Source organism: Pleurodeles waltl, chromosome 3_1, assembly GCF_031143425.1.
Source record: "Pleurodeles waltl isolate 20211129_DDA chromosome 3_1, aPleWal1.hap1.20221129, whole genome shotgun sequence".
Classification (NCBI taxonomy): Eukaryota; Metazoa; Chordata; class Amphibia; order Caudata; family Salamandridae; genus Pleurodeles; species Pleurodeles waltl.
In genome coordinates this window covers 1,036,442,433-1,036,463,244 of record NC_090440.1, presented here as the reverse complement: position 1 = coordinate 1,036,463,244, position 20,812 = coordinate 1,036,442,433, and the positions used below count along the sequence as shown (strand labels likewise).

General features: G+C 46.0%; 1 protein-coding gene across 4 annotated transcripts in view; it reads right to left on the bottom strand.

The window, feature by feature from the left end:
- Positions 1 to 20,812, bottom strand: part of CEP70 (centrosomal protein 70) — a 443,636-nt gene that overhangs the window by 60,700 nt on the left and 362,124 nt on the right. For all 4 annotated transcript variants that reach the window (XM_069224317.1, XM_069224319.1, XM_069224321.1 and 1 more), the window contains one exon: positions 4,725 to 4,839. In XM_069224317.1, coding sequence (XP_069080418.1) covers positions 4,725 to 4,839 — 115 coding nt within the window. The remainder of the gene's footprint in view (positions 1 to 4,724; positions 4,840 to 20,812) is intronic.

Below are 20,812 nucleotides of genomic sequence, written 5' to 3'. Positions count from 1 at the left end.
TAAAAAGAGCACCTTGGGATTGCTAGAGCAAGTCCTGGTCCAGTCCACCATATTAGGTGAAGAAAGGGCCCGTAGCCCCTCCGAATCATTCCTCCTCAGTCGATGTAAAAGCACTCTAGAGTAGTATGATCTATGCAGTATCCGTAATTGGACTAAGCGAAAGCAGGCTCGTATTGCCAATTTACTAGGACTCTGCACCGCCTCAACCCACTCATCGTTCTCAATTGCCCAGATATCCCTTTCCCACACTTCTCTCAAAGCCGTCAACTGGTCTGCAGAATTATTCTTTAGTTTCTTGTGCATCATGGAGAAAGCCTTGTCTGTCAGGGGGTCTAGTATAGGGTGACCAGAAATGTAAAACCAAAAACCGGGACATTTCACAAAAATAGAAGGACTACAAGAGTACTGCAGACCAGCGCACAGAATGACAGCGCTCATCAGCATAAAATTACAGAAGAGGCACTAAGAACATAAATAAAATGCGATTTTTAAAGCCAGTGTAATGCCTGTTAATTAAATTGCTTTCTGATAACACCTGCTAACTATCTCTGCTTTGGAAAACCAAAAAATCACCTCCCACCATTTTCAGGCAACCCTCTATAAAAACCAGGACATGAGCTAAATTTCCTGAAATTTGCAAGGACAGCAGGTGAAAAAACGGGACTATCCCAGCAAATCTGGGACGCCTGGTCACCCTATTCTAGTGCCTCCAATGGTGCCACCATGGGCAGCTGCTCTCCTTCTAGAATATGCCATTGGAAGGAGTGCCTAAGCTGTAGGTATCTGAATCATTTAGACTTTGCAAGCTGATACTCTTGTTGCAGGACCGCAAAGGTCACCAAGGCCTGTCACCCAAGTGTTCTATACCAAGCAGTGCCCCATTTGGAGAACCCCTCCAAGTTTCCAAGTTCTCGCAGGAGAACGCTATCCCAAAAAAGGGTCCCGTCCGTCAGCTTAATCTCCCATCCCAGATATTAGTAGGCTAGCTCCACACACTTACCACCATCTTTTTGTGTGTCAGCAGGTTGCTTTCTCACCCCTGCATACAGAGAACCGGCGGATAGCCCCTGCACCTTATAGCATCCATGTCTAACCAATACACTGGCTCAGTTCACTCTGTGAATACCTAGTTGTCGGTCTCAACTAATTGCAGGGCCCAATAGTATTTGAGTATGTCAGGGACTACCAGTCCCAGTCATAGACACCTCTCTGCAGTTTATAAAGCGCTATGCGCAAGCTACCCCCATTACCTAACAAAAGCCATACCTCATGGTCGACATTTCTGAAGATGTCTGGGGGGACCTTAAAGAGAGTGTTTTGAAGAACGTAGAGCAGTCGTGAAAGAGTCATCATTTGGAGCAAGATAACCTCAAAGCACACACCTTTAATGCTCATCCTTAATTGGGTGAAGTCACTCACGTACATTCCATCATGATGGTAACAGTTCACAGCACTTACTGATGTCACATATACAGAAAGCGACATAAGAATCTATCATGCACTGCTTTCAAGACTCATTCAATTGGGAACACCTAAAAAGAGTGAGATGCCATTAAAGTGTTCCAAAGTGGCATATGTACTATGACCTCATTGAGGACCCGAATGGTGTTACACAGATGCAACCCTACTTGAGAATTGTTTGATGGAGTTGAATGTTAGGAAGGCTAGTGATTTCGACTTGAAGCCTGAACTGCATCAGGGTAGGACTAAGGGCCAGATGTAGAAAAGGGTTTTTCCCATTCTGTGTCAATGGGAAAATGTGTTCGTACATATGGCCCTAAGTACCTGCCACTACTGAAGAAACACTGTCTGACTACCAAGACTATATAGCCAGACAGCACGATGTAGGGAATAAAGCCAAGTGCCTTCTTCTGATGTTGGCTCAGGCTGACTAGTCAGTAATCCTGACCTTCAGCCCTGAGATGTGAAGTTGGTGCCATGGTCAAAATAAGATGCAATATTTAACAACCATTATTCATTATTGCACGTAAAGCTATCCAAAATGCCCCCTGGCCATCTACTAATCATGTAACCATAGCAGGGTTGCATAGACTGTCCCATGTACAAAATGAAATTCTAAATGCTCAAACACCTCCTCCAAAATCAGAACTGCCATCAACAATTTATCAAAGTGGCATAACCCCAGGGAGCGATGGAATACCAACCAAATTCTATGCCATTTTTCCAGAAATACTGATTTCTCTAGTCCTAGATTTGTACCAACCACGAGAAGAGAGGGTACCCTAATGCTTACCACTAAAGAAAAAATAACAGAAGGTTTTACCTAAAACCCTCTAAGATCCATTAGACAGGACGCCATGGTGTCCTTTCGCTCTGTGCTTAATCTAGACTGTAAAATCCTTGGCAAAGTATAGGTGAATACAGACCTGTTCTAACCTCCGAAGTACATCCAGTACAAATGGCTGTCCCAAGTAGGAGTACATACGTGACAAACATTTGTAGGTTGTCCAGTTTTTTGGGAAAACACTCCAGAAAGTGATTCTGTCAACAACAGCTTCCAATCTTATGCAAAGGCACTTGACATTTGATGATGGTGATTATTTGTTTATGGTGTCGAGGATAATGGGATTTCATGATGCAATAATCACATTGTGCATGCATTAGAAGAGCTTAATTCGCCTACAAACTCTGGCAAACAGTGAGGGGTAACCAACAAGAAGGTTCCCTCCATCCCTTGCTATTCACATTTGCGATAGAGCACCTGGTGAACTCTGACAAGTGGGAACTGCCTGAGACACAGACATTGCTGGTGATCACTGCCATATCTCAATATGCAAATGATGCCCTGTAGTATCCTCAAAATGCTTAGACTGGTACTGATCCAACTATGGCACTGTTGGAGACATTTTGCAAGATGTCTAGTTTGAAAGTTAAAAGAATACATCATGCATGTTCCCATTACAATTCCAGAAGACTCACTAATCATGCATCCTTCAGACCATGACCTTAGAGAAGGACAGCATGACCTTCACGTGCAAGTTTATCATTGAAAGGAGGAAGCCATCACTGGCATTACAAAAAACTATGATGGCCATTCAGTGAACAATCTTCTCTAGGAAGTGCCTCCACACTCTTAGTGATAGTGGGGGTAGCCTTTTCCAAAATGATTGTATTATAAAGGCATCTCTATTGTTTTGTATATCTAGTGGCAATCTTTCCACAATGAGAATTTAAAGAACTAAACTCAAAACTAATCTAGTTCACATTGAGCACCGGCAGAAGCGGAATTTTACCCAGCAGATTACTACTTCCAGTAACTGAGGGCCGAATAACTGTGTCTGATGATGGTTATGAAAAGACTGGCTAATATAATAGTCTTGTCATGGAGGTTTACCCACTCCCCAGGATTTCATAGTAACCATGGAATTACTGAAATTTGTTAAAGCTGAAAAAATAATACAACTGAAATCCAACACGGAAGAACAGACAAGGTTGTCCCAATTACACTGTGGGACACAATACTGTTAAATATATATAGCTTCAGATGCTAATGATAGGCCTCATTGAATTCCAGCTTTGTTTGGGGATGAGTGGTATTGGATTTATACCACCAGTCATACAATCTTTCCAATTTATTACAAAAAGCTCTCTAGGTTGAGAGGGTGTGCCATTTGAGCACCCACATTACTTCCAGATATAGCATCGAACAAAAAAAAGATGAGCTTGAATACTGCAACTGGGCATGCCAGAGCAAACTGTAACCAGAGACCTACATATGTATAAATACGTAGACGTTAAACCATAGATTAGCTAAATGTTATTTTATTCTTTCTATTTTAATTTGTACGCACAGCATGGAAACTATGCTTGTAATGTTATCAGCCAAGATATCCCATATTGATTGTCCCTTGTAATAACAGAAAACTAATAATGAAATTATTTCTAAAACATGTCTCAGTGGGGATCTGTGATAGGCATTCTGTCTCTGAAACAGTTGATGAAGGTGTTCATTTTGAAGCTGCTTTGAAACAATCTGCGACAGATGCTTTTCTAAGTGAGTGCATAGGAATGAAGAGTTTCACTTTCCAGCCACTGCTATGATTCCAAAAGTGTTGCTGCAGACTAGGACACAGGTCCACCTGTTTTGATGACTCGGGCTTGCCCAGCATTGCCTTGGGATCTATTTCTCCTGGAGATCTGCAAAGAGAATTTAACTCAGGGTCTTAGCTTAGCATAGTTATTGTGAGCTCCACGAGAAATGTCCATTAGATGGAGTTCTTGGGTACACTGGTGCTTGGGATGGGTCGCACAGAGGCACACACAGTTGAGATAGTTAATTACTATTAGAGTTTGTTAGGGAAAAAAATCAAGTCATCACAGCAATATGGCAAAAAATAAATCAACAATATCACATGTTCTGAATAATAATGAGCCAACAGGGAATTTCCTATACTTTGTGAGGTTTTTCACAATATTAGATTTAACAGACTTCCAAGTTATAATAGATGTTTGGTTATTTGGGATGTAAAAACAGGTCAGTATTGTTCCTGGCCAGAAAACTCTGATGGATTTTTCTTTAAGGTTTGTAATGTTTTTGAGTTTGGTCTCCTTTCGAAGGGGTTTTCGATGTTTGGGCACTGGTTATTTCTTGCGCAATGTTTACAACTGATAAAGCTTCACTTATTATAACCGGACTAGTCAGCAGTTAGGAAAAGCGAAAAATATTTTGGAGCAGCACCGAGATTTGTATTTTTTTTACTTACATGTCAATGTCCAGTGCCCCAAACAACTGCTTCACATGCTGTACTGTACTGTCATTGATTAAATTACACAGCTTTCCTACCATGTTCACTATGGTGCTTGGAGGGGCTGCGTCGTCTGCAAAGGAAAAATACGAGAGGTTTATCTGCACTGGCTATTTCAGTGTTTTCGAAAGAACTTATAGAAGGGGCTACTTTGTTCCAATTCTGTTCTTTTGGCCTCAATCGCAATGAGAACTTGTTCTCAACAAGGACGGGGAGATTTTGATCAAACAAATGCTTCTAATATTAAAAGTTAGACAGCTAATGCTTCTTTACACGTACCAAACTCCCTATTGTGCCTAAGAAAGCAGCGTCGTGCAGTGCGAAGTGCAGCTGTCGATGAACACTGGGAAAGGCTAAGCTACCACTTTCAAAAATGGCAGGCAGGCCAAATCCGCCCAGGAAGTCCAACTGCAGTGCTTAGGGGCGGGCAGTAAGGTCGCACTTGAGGAGGAGCCAGATGCGCAGTGCAATCGAAAAAAATACCTCAACCGAGTGTATATACCATGTTATGATAAATTAGTCATTTGCATTGCGCCTCAAGTCATTTCCATAGTATTAATGGCATTGGCGTGGCATGTGCATGGTGAATCACGAACCTGCAAGTGCCTGACACAGATAGGTAAATGGCGGTCTCTGACTTTTGTTTCTATTGCCTCTTCTAAGGCATCTCTCCAACAGGGTAACCCCTCAAGCACAAGATCTTATAACATTACTTATTAGACAGCGCTGTGTAATTACAGTAAATCGTGATGAACGCATACCGATTACTTTACGTCTCATGAACAGGGAGTGATAATTCTAAACCGACAATGCTGCCATCCTTGCCTGCCAGGTCTACCTTGCTTCTCTACAATAAGACTAAAGACTTATTCAGGTTTTTTGCATAAAACCATAAAAGACAGAACAATCATAACATACATTACAAAACAAAACAAGGCTTTAAAAATCTATCACAACATGAACAGCATTGACAATATCAGAAACGAATCTATTTAACACATTTAACATGTCTAAATATTTAGTAATATTCAGGCAAGCTGCAATCTCTACCAGAATATTCAGTGTCCCCTATTCCTCCAACATAGTTTGGAAGGTTTTGGCAACATTCTCGCTTAGCATCCTTTAAACCGTCTACGATGGTTAGTTAACAGCTTGTTACTATCCAACTTTTTGTGACTGCACTGGTTTTCTTCTGATGTTGGTGCTTCTAGTTTTGTTGAGAATTTTGCAGAAACTGAGGATTGTTCAATCCAGTAACAAAAACTTGAAAAAGCATTCTCGTTATACTCCAAGAAAAAATTATTTAGATGATTTTTTTTTTTTTTGAGTTTTTTTTCTAATATTTTGAACACTTGATTGTCGTTTTCTAATTAGTGGGCTACTGTGTGCGCGTACACTGTACATATTGCATTTTCACTTCCTAAGAGTTTTAGTCGGTGACCTTGAATGGTTTTTTACATATCACTTTATTGATTTTAGCATATTGTCTAAATAAGGGAAAATAAATACTCTGTGCATACAGTGTTTCCAGCTAACCAGTATACGTTGTTCAAATTCATGCACTAACACATGAAAAATGCTTAAAAGCTCAACACAATACAATAAGTAAATATTAGTAGGTGCAGGGAACCAGCCTAAACTACACGGGCTCAGCCACGCATGCCCTTTGTCCACAGGCGGAACAACGCTTGACTGAACCACTCATATGCGTGGGGTCAGCCTGCACCATGCATGTGCCTTAACAATGAATATGCATGGTTGAGGCAGCGGTCTGGCATGGATCAGGAGTAGGAAGAAGGATCAGGAGAGGTAAGTGGGGCTGGGTTTAGGGTGGGGCAGTTTTAGGGCTCAGGGCGGAGGAGGGGGGTTGGGGTAGTTTTTTGATTTAGGGCTCAAGGCAGGGGTCAGGGTAGTTTGGGGAGGGGGTGGTTTTAGGGCTCGGGGTGGAGGTGTGGAGGGTAGTTGTAATCCCAGGAGGCCAGGGTATGTTTAAGGGTAGGGGCAGAGTGGATTGCAGGGTAGGGGGGTTGATTTAGGGCGAGGGGCTTGGGGTAGTTTGGGAAGGGGGTTGTTTTTTGGGGTGAGTGGGCAGTTTTAGGGTGCAGGAGTTTGGGGTAGTTTTTTGGATTTAGGGCTCAAGGCGGAAGGTTGTTGGGGTAGTTTTAAGGGCAGGGTATTAGGGGGAAGAGTAGTTTTTTGGATTTGGGTCTGGGGTAGTTTTAAGGGCGGGTAGTTTTTTTTTTTAATTTAGGGCTCAGGGCGGTGGGGTCAGGGTAGTTATAAGGGCATGGGCGGAGAGGAATGCAGGGCAGGGGGGGAATTTACCAAACATATTCCTTTACCACATATACTTACACAACAAAATTTGTTGTAAAGGCATGCACGGTAAAGATACAGTCCTTGTTCCGACCACGTAGTTCAGGCATGCGTTGTTTAGGCGTATGTGGTTGTGTCATACAACCCTAAAGACCTAAGTGTTAGACTCAGGCACAAAACATCCTAGTTGGTGAAATTCCGGTAATCCCTTTTACTCTTAAATTAAATTGGGGCTACCACAGCCCCTGCCATTGCCCATTTCAACCGTTTAGCTCTCCAGACAGATTTGAAGTGGACAGGCCACCTCCACTTGACTGAAATTGTTATGTGTAGCTAAGAGTAATGCCAAATCAATGTAGTTACAAGAAGATTTATCACCTCGGACCTTGACATCATTCCTAACAGGCACAGTTCTGGGATACGTAATGTGTTCATCTGCTAGTGTGGTTAGCTCTTTGGTCAACTCTCCTGAGATTTAGATGTTAGGGCAGTTCAACAATATGTGAAAGTTGTCTGCACAGTACCACCACATCTTTAGCAAGTGTTGGATACATTCCGTGCAGTGTTTGTAGGGTTCAACAGATAAGGTGTATGTAGTTGTTCTGTTTTAGTTTAAATCTGGCATTTCCAGATACTCATGTCACACTGAAAAATCCACCAGTCCATTCTTACTCTAAGAAGATACTTCCCAGATCTGTCTCCTAACCTGTCCATGAGGCATCCAAATCAGGCAATGGTTTCGCTCATATGGCGCTTTACAGTTGTGCCTTTTGTGGAACATGACACTGGCAGTTATATGAGTGACTGGCCTGCTATGTGTGGTTCCCAGGCTATCTTTGCAGCCTTTAGAATTGGCACTCTGTACTCCTGCCTTAATACAGCAAAGTCTTCTAGTTGACTGTTGATGTATAGATTGTCAATGTGTTTGACACATACCTCCTGCCAAGCTGTCCTGTGAACTTTCCATAAGACCTCAGGCCTCATAATGGAATTTCTGTTGTGTATGGTATGTTGATTTTGGTCTTCTTACAACAGCTGGATCAGCAATGCTTCGCTATGTTTACCAGTTTAGTAAGTCCGTAGAATTAAAGCAGGCTACCGTCTTGCAGCCAAGAGTTCAGCAGATGTAGTGTGCTTTCTGTGTGAAGCAACTATCTACTTGAGTTGGCCTGCCAGATAATACAACTCCATGTCTGGGGCCCCCAGGGCACTGTCGGTAATCAGTAGCTGCAACTTGTAATGGGCATCTCTGGACCTACCACCCAGAACATTAAGTCTACCTAGAATTCAAGTCACGAAAAGTGGTGGAGGGAATTATCATTGCCCTTCCTAGGTTGCCCACTAGTTTATATACATGTTGGTGAGAAACCTGCATACCTAGGTATTTCGAGGTAATTTCCTCCTATTTCAGGGCTGCATTACTCCTATGCTGTATTGTACCCACAAACAGAGGTTTTAGTGGGAGGAGACCGTTTTCTCCTGTTGACCACTAGGGTTAATTTCTTACTGAAAATGTCTGGGATCTCCAGCACTGATGTTAAAACCGTTTCCACATTTCATGTGTTCAACAGGTCAACAATCAAATCCAGACTAGTATCTCCCTATTAAGGCTCATGGTTTTCAGCATCTGAAACAGCTAGACCGAGAGCAGTGTCGCAGACATTATCCGTGCCAGACTGGGAACCTTTGGTAGTCAATATTAACAAAGCAGTAAGAGATCACATAAGACTGAAACAGCAATAGACCACTTGTAACCAATCCACTGCATTATTCGACCTGAAGTATGGCCAATGAGGTGGAGAGGCTTAGAGCCCCCAACTCTCCTCAGAGGCAGTACTGGTAACCTCATGGCAGAGTGATAGTGGACACATATGAATCTATGAAAGATAGCAATGTTGAATACATGTAGTTACAGATAAGAAACTTTTTACTGTCCAGTATTAGTTATTTCACAGAATCAAACAGTTTAACAAAGCAGTAACACACACAGTGCTGTATGGATAGGTGGAAATGAGGTTCATCTGTGTCAAACAAGTTGCGCAGCATCGGCTGTCCAACTATTTTTTCATATTTTAACCGGATATCCAGGCAAGGCGAGGGTAGAAGCAATCCGGTGAACAAAGAATCCATGGCATCCATGCTACTTGTGGCCTGTGCTCCGATCATCTGTCTGAGAGGACACCCTGTTTTGGCACTGCAGAACGAGATACAAGCTGTGATCAAGTGAGTAATGCATTGTTTTGAAAGAGGGCAACGTTTGTTGGAATTCCCACATGAGATGAAAAGCTGATCTGATTTTCGAAAGTCTTATGTCTTACCGATGTAAAACTCCAAACAGCCTTTGAGGTGTAATGGATGCAGTGTTTTTTCTGCAGAAGTAGATAATTGAGAAAAAAGTTAGCTCATTTGGAATGACAGTGGGACCTTAAGCATGAATCGAGGTTTCAGTAGGAGTCATTGTGTATTTCTAAAACATCAAGTAAGGCAGATTGAAGGAAAATGCCTTTCACGAATGAATCTTGTAGATGTTATGGATAATATATACCCGGTTTTCCAGGAGAACACCAAAAGGGATGCCTTATGCATGGATTCCAATGGGTCTTTCATGAGACTCCCTAGCACAGTGTTGAGCTCCCAAGACAGTGAATTCTTCATCAGACGGAGAAAGATGCATACAAGTATTTTCTTGAATTCTTTCAGTAGTCTAAGCAAGAAATTAGGAGCGTGTGGAATCCTCAGATATCTGGAGATAGTCACCAGATGTACTCTAATGGAGGAAATCTTTAAGCCTGAGTAAGCAAGGTGTAGAAAGTAAGGCTACCTGAAGACACACAGTAAGGAGATCAATGTCTTCAGAAGGGGCCCAGGGGCAGAAATGTTTTCACTTTAAGGAATAGGTCTATACAGTGGAAAGTGTTCCAGCTGCTTGAAACATTTTTAGGCAGTTTGGTGGAATGTGGAGATGACCAGACTCCAGGTCCGAAGCAGTCAGGCATCAAGAGCAGGGAGGCCACATTGGGTTGTAGAACTTGACCTTGATTCTTGGAGTGCAGATCTGCATCCTGTTGGAATCCGATTGATGCCTCTACTGAGATATCCCAAAGATCCACATTCGAAAACTTCCTCGCCCACACGGCACCAAGAGTAGGAGCACACATTGTTTTCTAATCAGTTTGTAGAGGACACTCAGGATTGGGGGAACCGGAAAAGCATAAGCAAATATTACTAACTAAGCAATCGAAAGCACCTACTAATTGAGCCCTGGGATACCACTCTTGTTGGAGGAAACGTTTCATCTGGAGTTCTCCAGAATATGAGTGGTTTTTTCAGCATTGTAGAATACACAGTAATCTTGTTATAGCAGTATCATTCTCATTTGCAAGGCATCATCCGCATGTTTTCTGAACAATGGTGTTCATGAAAAGTCATATAAAATACTAGACTGAACTTCATTTCAACAGGATTTACTCCTCAGTCAGTCACAACTTAGTAAAAGAGCTTCTGTTATTGAACCCATTATTTGAGTTATTGAGAAAGGCATCTACTAGTGCAAACAACCTATAATTTCTCCCTTTAGAATAGACTTTGCCTTTTCTTGACAATTTTAAGGCAGCTTTTCAAGAAGTTCAGTAATGCTGTGCCACAACTATCAAACCTTAACGATTGGATTCAATATTTTGGTAACTACAGCTGCAAAAACACCAATCATTTTTCTCACAGTGTCCTGAAGCCCGCCAGTCTGTAGGAACAACACAAAATGTTGCTGCATTCTGGGAATGTCTTTGTACTGCCACAGATATCAATGACTCTGTTTTAATTTGATTGAGGAGGCATGATGGTGCTAAATCTGGAGGCGTACATTTTATCCAGATGGGATGGCAAAGTGAAACCTACAGCCTGGTTTTTCATTCATGGTAATCCCTCATCCCATAAGGAATAAATCTTATGGACAGTTTAGATCTGACCTTGAAATCAAATATAAGTTAGCTCTTCTCTCTAGATGCTATCAGGAGATTGAATTTCAATGAAGTTCTATCAATCAGAGTACAAAACGATACATTTTGTTGAGAGGAGAGTTCCTAGGTGCTGGTTCCAAATCGCAATCCTCAGCTGGAATATAGTTATCAGATTCAGCTCCTGCCTATTATCTTGTGCATCATCTTCCACATGGTAACTGGCGTGATCATGATGAGCATCCAAAGTTATGTCTTGATGTACATTCTGTGCCTCGGGTTCTGTATTGGCTGATGTCTTAAGTCATTAGATGGTATAACCATGGAGTCGATGAAAAAGGGCCTTTTTGAGCCATCTTTGCTGGTTGAACTGGCTGAGCAGGTATATGGGCTGGAGTTAACCTATCATAGATACTTGCATCAACGTACAAGTTACTTACCTTCAGTAACGCATTATCTGGCTGAGACTCTATCTAGCTTCAGATTCCTTACCTTTGAATTCCCTGGTGTAGGAAACTGGCTCTGTATATACTATATCAAAATGAGACAGTGTGCACAGAGTCCTGGGGTTCCCAAGAGGCTTACCAGAGGCTAAAGTAGATAATACTAATGCTCTCTTTTGTGGTAGTGTGGTCGAGCAGTTAGGCTTATCAGAGGGTAGTGCAAAGCATTTGTTGTAAACACATACAAACAATAGAAGAAGCACACATTCAATGGCTTAACTCCAGACTAATGTTTTTTTTATAGCAAAAATATATTTTCTTAGTTTATTTTTAGAACCACAAGATTCAAGTTGCAGGCAGTTACTTCAAAAGATTCGTATTTCACACATGTATCAATAGTACTTTGTTTGAAATTGATAAGTTATACAATTCTTGAAATATTGGCAATAATCTTTTAAAAATGGACACACAGCAATTTTCAGAAACAGTTCCTGGGGGGAAGAAATGTTAGATTGTTTTACAGGTAAGTACAACACTTACAGTTTCAGTCTCCGGGTTTTAGGAAGTTGACCGGTTGGGGTTCAAGTTAACCCCAAACACCCACCACCAGCAACACGGGGCAGTCTGGGTGCAGAGGTCAAAGATGAGCAAATGTAACGTGGCCTCCTATGGAGACGGGGGTACTCGGAATCCTGTCTGCCTACAGGTATGTACCCGCCTCTTGGAGGGCAGACCGGCGGGGGGGGGGGGAGGGGGGGGGGAGGGGGGGGGGGGGCTTAGAAGAGCACTGGAGGGGCCACATGAAGGAGCCAAAAACACACCCTCAGCAGCACAGGGGCGGCCGGGTGCAGGGTGCAACCAGGACGTCAGGTTTCCAATGCTGGTCTATGAGGAGCCCCCGGGGGTCACTCAGAGGCTGCATGCGAGGTCCAGGGGGGTGTCTTGGGCACACCACCAGTCGGACAGGGTGGAGGGCCGCCTGCTGAACGTAGCTGCACCAGGTGTCGGTTTCTCCAAGGCCTGGGGGTGCAGGTGCAGTGTGTCCTTAGGCATTAAATATCTTCGTCCGGAGCTTTGCGGTCGGGGGGTCCTCAGGATTCCCTCTGCAGGCGTAGTCGTGGAGGGGTGGAGAGGTCAACCGACGGTGGGCACTTGGTCGCAATCACCTGAGGACCCCCTCTTGCTGGGTAGACCACCTGGACACAGGCCTTGGGCGTCAGTGGCAGAGTGGTTAGAAATCACGTATTCGGAGTGAGGTGGGAGTCCTTGGTTGTAGGTTTCTTCTTGGACTGGGCCGTTGTCCACGGGAGGTCTTGGTCTTTTTGGGCAAAGGGCAGCCCTCTGGAGCTTGGCAGAGGTCGCTGGTCCCACTGGATGCATCGCTGTACTTTTGCAGGTCCTTGGAAGCAGGAGACAGGTCGGTAGGAATGGGGCCAAAGCAGTTGTCTTCCTTCTTCTCTGTTGGTGTTTCAGCTTAGCAGTCTTCCTTGTTAGGTCGCCAGGAATCTGGTGATCTGGGTTCAGGGAGGCCCTTAAATCCTAGATTCCGGGGCGTTTTAGGGGTCAGAGGGCAGTAGCCAATGGCTACTGTCCCTGTGGGTGGCTACAACCTCCTTGTGCCCACTCCCTTTGGGGAGGGGGGCCAACCCTAATCCTATTGGTCCCTGTCCTCCAAACCAAGATGGAGGATTCTGCAGGCAGGGGGTCACCTCAGCTCTGGACACCTTAGGAGGGGTCCTGGCGGAGATGGTCACTCCTCCCTGTTTTCCCTTATTTTCCCACCAGACTTGCCGCCAAAAGTGGAACTCAGTCCAGGGGGCAGGGATCTCCACTAGCTGGAGTGCCCTGGGGCACTGTAATCCGAGGCTTCAGCCTGTAAGCCTCACCACCAGGTGCTACAGTTCCTGTAAGGGGGAGGTGTGAAGCACCTCCTCCCAGGACAGGCTTTGTTTCTGACCACAGTGCACAAAGGCACTCATCCCATGTGGTCAGAAATGTATCTGAAAGTGGCAGGCTGGCACAAACCGGTCAGTCCTACACTAGCAGTTTGGCTAACATACAGAGGGCATCTCTAAGATGCCCTCTGTGTGCATTTTCCATTAGATCCCACACTGGCATCAGTGTGGGTTATTGTGCTGAGAAGTTTAATACCAAACTTCCCGTATTCAGTGAAGCCATTATGGAGCTGTGGAGTTCACAATGACAAACTCCCAGACCATATACTCAATATGGCTACACTGCACTTACAATCTCCAAGACTGGACTTAGACACTTGTAGGGGCATATTCCTCATGCAGCTATGCAGCTATGCCCTCACCTGTGGTATAGTGCACCCTGCCTTAGGGCTAGAAGGCCTGCTAGAGGGGTGATTTACTATGCCATAGGCAATGGTTTGTGGGCATTGCACCCTGAGAGGGATGCTATGTCGACTTTGTTTATTTTCTTCCCCACAAGTACACACAGTCTGCAAGGCAGTGTACATGTGCTGGGTGAGGGGTCCCCTAGGGTGGCATAATGCATGCTGCAGCCCTTAGAGACCTTCCCTGGTCACAGGGCCCTTGGTACCATGGGTACCCTTTACAAGGGGCTGAACTGTGTGCCAGTGCTGTGCCAATTGTGGAAACAAAGGTACAGTTTTAGGGAAAGAAGAATGGGGCTAGGGACTGGTTAGCAGGCTCCCAGCCCACTTTCAATGAAAGTTGGCATCAACACTAGGCAAAAAGTGGGGGTTAACCATGCCAACAGTGGCCCTTTCCTACTCTGACGTCAGCTTCAAATCCGGAATCTTTTTGCTGAGTAATACATTGCGTGCGCCATTGGGTGGATTCGTTCGGATCTGCGTGCGTCGTCCGGCTCCGCCTAGCTTCGTCAGAATCATTGCAGCCATCTGTGACGTCATGGTCACCTATAAAGGCACCTCTCCGGTGCACGTATATCAGTTCTTTTATCCACAACACTTCCATGCAAGAAGCACAGTCATGGCTAGAATTAACATTTTGTCTGTGCAAAACTAGGGCCCTTACAGGCGTAAACCCTAACTTTACTAGACATATCCCCAGAGCGGGGAGGCATGGGTGGGTGTAAGGAATCTGCAGCTAGATAGAGTCTCTACCAGATAATGCATTACCGAAGGTAAGTAACTTGCCCATCTGATAGAGACTTCAAGCTACAAATTCCTTACCTTTGAATAGATACTCAAGCCATAACCTCCTGGCGGTGGGCTGCAGATATTCTACTTACACTATGAAGTCCTGCAGGACTGAACGGGCAAAGTGCCTGTCTCCTCATACCTGACTGTCCAGGCAGTAATGCTTTGCAAACTTGTGCAAAGATGCCCCCGATGCTGCCTGCTAGATATCCAGGACTGGAACGCCTCGAGCTAACGCAGTGGTAGCAGCTTTGCCCCTGGCAGAATGAGCTCTCAGGAGGCTGCTTCTTGGCCAATGCGTCGCAGATCTTGATGCAGAGAACGAACCATCGTGAAATGGTTCATTTATGCACTGCCCGACCCTTCTTTTCTCCAACGTACCCCACAAAGAGTTGGTCATCTACGCAGAACTCTTTTGTGCGGTCAAGAACGACAACGCTCTTTCTGGCTCCAGTCAGTGGAGCCGCTCCTCTTTCTTAGAGGGACTCAGTGGAGCAAAGAAAGTGGGCAGGGTGATGTTCTGACCCAGATAAAATGGGGTCATCACTTTGGGGAGGAAAGAGGCACGAGTTCTGAGAATCACCTTGTCTGGATAGTGAGATACGGTGACTTTGATGACAGAGCTTGCATCTAATTCACCCTCCTGGCAGATGTTAATGCCACTAAGAAGGCTGTCTTGATGGTGAGCAGCCGGAGGGGGCAGTTGTGCAAAGGCTCAAAGGAAGCCCACATCAGAAATGTGAGGACCAGATTTAAGTCCCATTGGGGCATAAAGGGCGTAGGGGGAAACATATGTACAAGCCCTTTGAGGAATCCATGTACAGTGGGGGATTTAAACGGTGAAGGCTGATCAGGCAGCCGAAGAAATGCCAATAAGGCAGAAAGACAGCCTGTGAGAGTCCCCAAGGCAGATCCCTGCCTGGCAAGAGAAAGAATGAAGATAAGAATATCAGAAAGAGAAGCAGAAAGAGGATCAATAGGCCTTTCTGCACAACAATATACAAAGCATTTCCAAAGGAAGGTGTATACCATTTTAGTGGAGGGACTCCTGGCTGACAAAATAACTTTACAGACTTTGGGAGGAAGGTCAAAAGCCATCACTGGCGCTGCTCAATCTCCACGCATGAAGGTACAGAGTTGACAGGTTCGGGTGGAGAACCCTCCCTTGCTGCTGCGACAGAAGATCCTCCTGAAGGGCAGCTTGATCGGACGATTGATGCTCATTTTGAGAAGCTCTTACTGATGTCCTGCTGGGTTTGGACAACCTTCCCAGCAAGACATCAGTAAGGGCTTTATTAAAGGTTAACATCGGCTCCGATATAGCACCCCCGGCTGAAGCACCTCTTTCAGGATGTAAGTCCTGACCGGCACCGTAGGCAACTCCAGGTCCAAGACCTCAGACGCTCTACGCACCAGCATGGTATATGATGCTTCCTCCTCCGTAGCCACAGAAGGAGGTGAGAGCATACCAGTATCTGGAAAAGTATCCAGTCCGCTGGCTTCCCCTAGTTACTCATACCCGTCCTGCTCCTCCAATCCATATTCGAAAGGGTCCTCAGACGCATCCCATTCCTCAGCTGTGCCTGACTGATCAAAATAAGTGTCAGGCACTGATCGGTGCCATCAAAGTCGGAATCAGCGTTGTGCGAGGTTGTTCCAGCTTCGGATCATCTGGAATGAGGATAGGGCTCCCACCACTGGCGGTGGGATCGTCGACCTTGGATCCGGCGCCGGCCGGCTGTGTGGAACCGGCACCGGTCCAGGTCCGATAATGGATCCTCGGGTGCCCAACGGCGCCAAGGCCGAAGCTGCCGGCATTGACCCGATGGGGCGCAGGGTCTCAAAAATGAGGTGCATGGCTTCATAGAAGTCTTTAATTTGAGGAGGGGTCGCTCCGGCTTCCGTTTAAGGGGGGAGATGCAAAGTCGGCCCTGGAATCGGCTCCGTGGAACCATGCTCAAAACGTCAACGTTCCTGAGACGCCTCGTTGGCTGGTGGGCATGGCGAAGTCGAAGTCCGCTTGGACTTCTTCTTCTTCTTGTGCCTCTTCCCCGAGTGCCCGAGGACCTCAAGTGGGACGAAGAGGACTTGAGATTCCTGGAGCAGTCCAGCAGCCTCCTCCATGAGCGGGACCATGACCACCAATGAGTCGCGCGGGCCGAAGTCGACAGCCAGGGCGCCACAAGCTCTAGAGAATGCTCTCTCAAAGTTTTCAGGGCCATGGCCCAGCAGTCGGAGCACAACTGAGTCGTGGTCCCTGTCTAGGCACCATAGACATACCTGGTGGGGGTCAGTTACCGACATGGTGCGATGACAGGCACCACACGGCTTAAACTCCGTCTTTCTAGATGATATTCCTTGCACAGACACAAATTTTATTTCAACAAAACGGTTAAAAAAGGCTTGCCAAAAAAGGAAAAAGGGTAGCTCGATCCCAGTCCTGCACTGGCGCGGAAGTAAAAGAACTGACGTATGTGCGCCAGTGTGGTGCCTTTATAGGCAACCGTGATGTCAGCCAGCTCCAACAACGCAGACGAAGCCACGCGGAGCTGGACGATGCACGTGGATCTGAACGATGCCACCCGACAGCGTGCGCAGGGTATTGCTCTGCAAAAAGATTCTGGATTCGAAGCGGACACCAGGGAATTCAAAGGTAAGGAATCTGCAGCTAGAAGTCTCTATCAAATTATATCATATAGAAACTTGTGCCATAGTCATCTGTGGAAAACTAGAAAGTTTCATCTAAGGCTGCCATCTAGCATAATGAAGAAGGTAAAGAGCACCGAATTTGTCAATTGAGTCACCTGTTGTCCTCTGAATCACCATGAATGTCTACTTTGTGAGGACCTTCTGCTTGTGAACCTGCTTCAGAGTGTACATCATCATCAGAGTAAATCAGCAACTCAGAGTTTAAGGCACAAAAAAGTCAACCTTCTCTATCATGGATGGTCCTAGTGCTGAATGTTCAGCAAATACTTCAGTGCTAGAGAGCATACCCCCAAAAAGTGGCCCTTTTTGCTGGAAAAGGAATGTAAATCTGACCCAGTGGGGGGTAACATCAGAGTTCATGAATGCCAGAGCGAGGAACCTAATTTCTTGCCTGCAGTTTGCTGCCACTGCTGACATTCCCCCTCTTCAAGTCATCATTTCAACCTCCACCTCTGTGTACATCTATCTCTCCTCTTTTCCTGTATTGTAGTGCTGAAGTCGGACAGGTAATTATTCTTACAGATACAGCTTGACATTTTGTCCAGTTCCACACCTCTTTGCAATTTGTGAAGAAGTATGTCCTCATCTACAATTTTTAGTTTAGCATTGCATATATTGTCTAACCTGACCAAGTGTGTGGTGTGAAGCTGATCAGATATTAGATTACTTCCTCTTTGAGAGCTGTAACAAAATCCTGGCTGATGCCTGTATGAAGCCAATCCAGGAAGTCAAAACGGTGAATTGAAGTGCAGAAAGTATGGTTAGGCCCATCTGGGTATTACAGTGTCAGCAAGTACAAAAACCGTTATCAGCTGTATTAACATATGACCTATTTTTTACTCCCTGTGTCAAACACACTCAGCTAAACACTAATTAGGCAAGGGAAAAAAAACATAAGGACTGAGACTAGTAACAGTTTTGGTGCAGTTGTCCTTCCAGCATCTAAGCTGCCACTCCTAAACCACAGGCACAAACTGATCTATTTAAACTTTTTGACTCTGATATACTGCACAATGGCTCAAATACATAATTCTGACAGTGTTCATGATCTGAAGAGCCCCGTGTTATCCCACCCTAGAGCTGACTGTAGGAAGGTAGCCTCTTTCCAGCCTTGTTACCCCCACTTTTGGCCTGTTTGTGAGTATATGTCAGGGTGTTTTTACTGTCTCACTAGGATCCTGCTAGCCAGAGCCCAGTGCTCCTAGTGAAAACCCTATGTTGTCAGTATGTTTGATATGTGTCACTGGGATCCTGCTAGCCAGTACCAGTGCTCCTACGTTTGTGGCCTCTATGTGTTCCCTGTGTGGTGCCCAACTGTATCACTGAGGCTCTGCTAACCAGAACCTCAGTGTTTATGCTTTCTCTGCTTTCTAAAATTGTCACTGCAGGCTAGTGACTAATTTTACCAATTCTCATTGGCACACTGGAACACCCTTATAATGCCCTTGTATATGGTACCTAGGTAACCAGGGTATTGGGGTTCCAGGAGATCCCTATGGGCTGCAGCATTTCTTTTGCCACCCATAGGGAGCTCAGACAATTCTTACACAGGACTGCCACTGCAGCCTGAGTGAAATAACATCCGCGTTATTTCACAGCCATTTTCACTGCACTTAAGTAACTTATAAGTCACCTATATATCTAACCCTCACTTGGTGAAGGTTAGGTGCCAAGTTACTTAGTGTGTGGTCACAATGGCACTAGCAAAGGTGCGCCCACATTGTTCAGGGCAAATTCCCTGGACTTTGTGAGTGCGGGGACACCATTACACGCGTGCACTACATAGAGGTCACGACCTATATGTGGCGTCACAATGGTAGCTCCGAACATGGCAATGTAACATGTCTAGGATCATGGAATTGTCACCACAATACCATTCTGGTATTGGGGGACAATTCCATGCATCCCGGGTCTCTAGCACAGAACCCGGGTACTGCCAAACTGCCTTTCCGGGGTCTCCACTGCAGCTGCTGCCAACCCCTCAGACAGGTTTCTGCCCCCTGGGGTCTGGGCAGCCCAGTTCCAGGAAGGCAGAACAAAGGATTTCCTCTGAGAGAGGGTGTTACACCCTCTCCCTTTGGAAATAGGTGTGAAGGGCTGGGGAGGAATAACCTCCCCCAGCCTCTGGAAATGGTGCCCATCTCTGCATAAGCCAGTCTACACCGGTTCAGGGATCCCCCAGGCATACTCTGGCACGGAACTGGACAAAGGAAAGGGGAGTGACCACTCCCCTGACCAGTACCTCCCAGGGGAGGTGCCCAGAGCTCCTCCAGTGTGTCCCAGACCTCTGTCATCTTGGATTCAGAGGTGTTGGGGCACAATGGACAGCTCTGAGTGGCCAGTGCCAGTAGGTGACGTCAGAGACCCCTCCTGATAGGTGCTTACCTCTTTCAGTAGCCAAGCCTCCTTTCTAAGTAGCCAAACCTCCTTTTCTGGCTATTTAGGGTATCTACTCTGATAACGAATGCAAGAGCTCATCAGAGTTCCTCTGCACTTCCCTCTTTGACTTCTGCCAAGGATCGACCGCTGACTGCTCCAGGACGCCTGCAAAACCGCAACAAAGTAGCAAGACGACTACCAGCAACATTGTAGCGCCTCATCCTGCTGGCTTTCTCGACTGTTTCCTGGTGGTGCATGCTCTGAGGACTGTCTGCCTTCACCCTGCACTGGAAGCCCATTAGAAATCTCCTGTGGGTCGACGGAATCTTCCCCCTGCCAACGCAGGCACCAAACCTCTGCATCACCGGTCCTCTGGGTCCCCTCTCATCCTGGTGAGCGTGGTCCCTGGAACGCAGGAGCTGGGCCCAAGTGCCTCCCACAGTCCAGTGGTCCTTCTGTCCAAATTTGGTGGAGGTAAGTCCTTGCCTCCCCACGCCAGACAGTAATCCTGTGTACTGCGTGATCTGCAGCTGCTCTGGCTTCTGTGCACTTTTCCAAGGATTCCTTTGTGCACAGCCTAGCCTGGGTCCCCAGCACTCCGTCCTGCATTGCCCAACTCGCTGAGTTGGACTCCGACATCGTGGGACCCTCCTTTGTGACTCTGAGTCGACCGCTGTCCTCAGATCTTCTAAGTGCCTGTTCCGGTACTTCTGCTGGTGCTGCCTACTTCTGCGGGGGCTCTCTGAGTTGCTGAGCGCCCCCTCTGTCTCCTCCTCCAAGGGGCGACATCCTGGTCCTTCCTGGTCCCCAGCAGCACCCAAAATCCTCAACCGCAACTCTTGCAGCTAGCAAGGCTTGTTTGCTGTATTTCTGCGTGGAAACACTTCTGCAACCTCCAGCACGCCGTGGGACATCTTCTGACCAAAGGAGAAGTTCCTGGCACCTTCCGTTGTTGCAGAATCTTTGGCTTCTTCCACCTGGAGGCAGTCCTTTTGCACCTTCATCCGGGGTTTAGTGGGCTCTTGCCCCCCCGCCCCCCCCGGACACTTGCGTGACTCTTGGACTTGGTCCCCTTCATTTACAGGTCCTCAGGTCCAG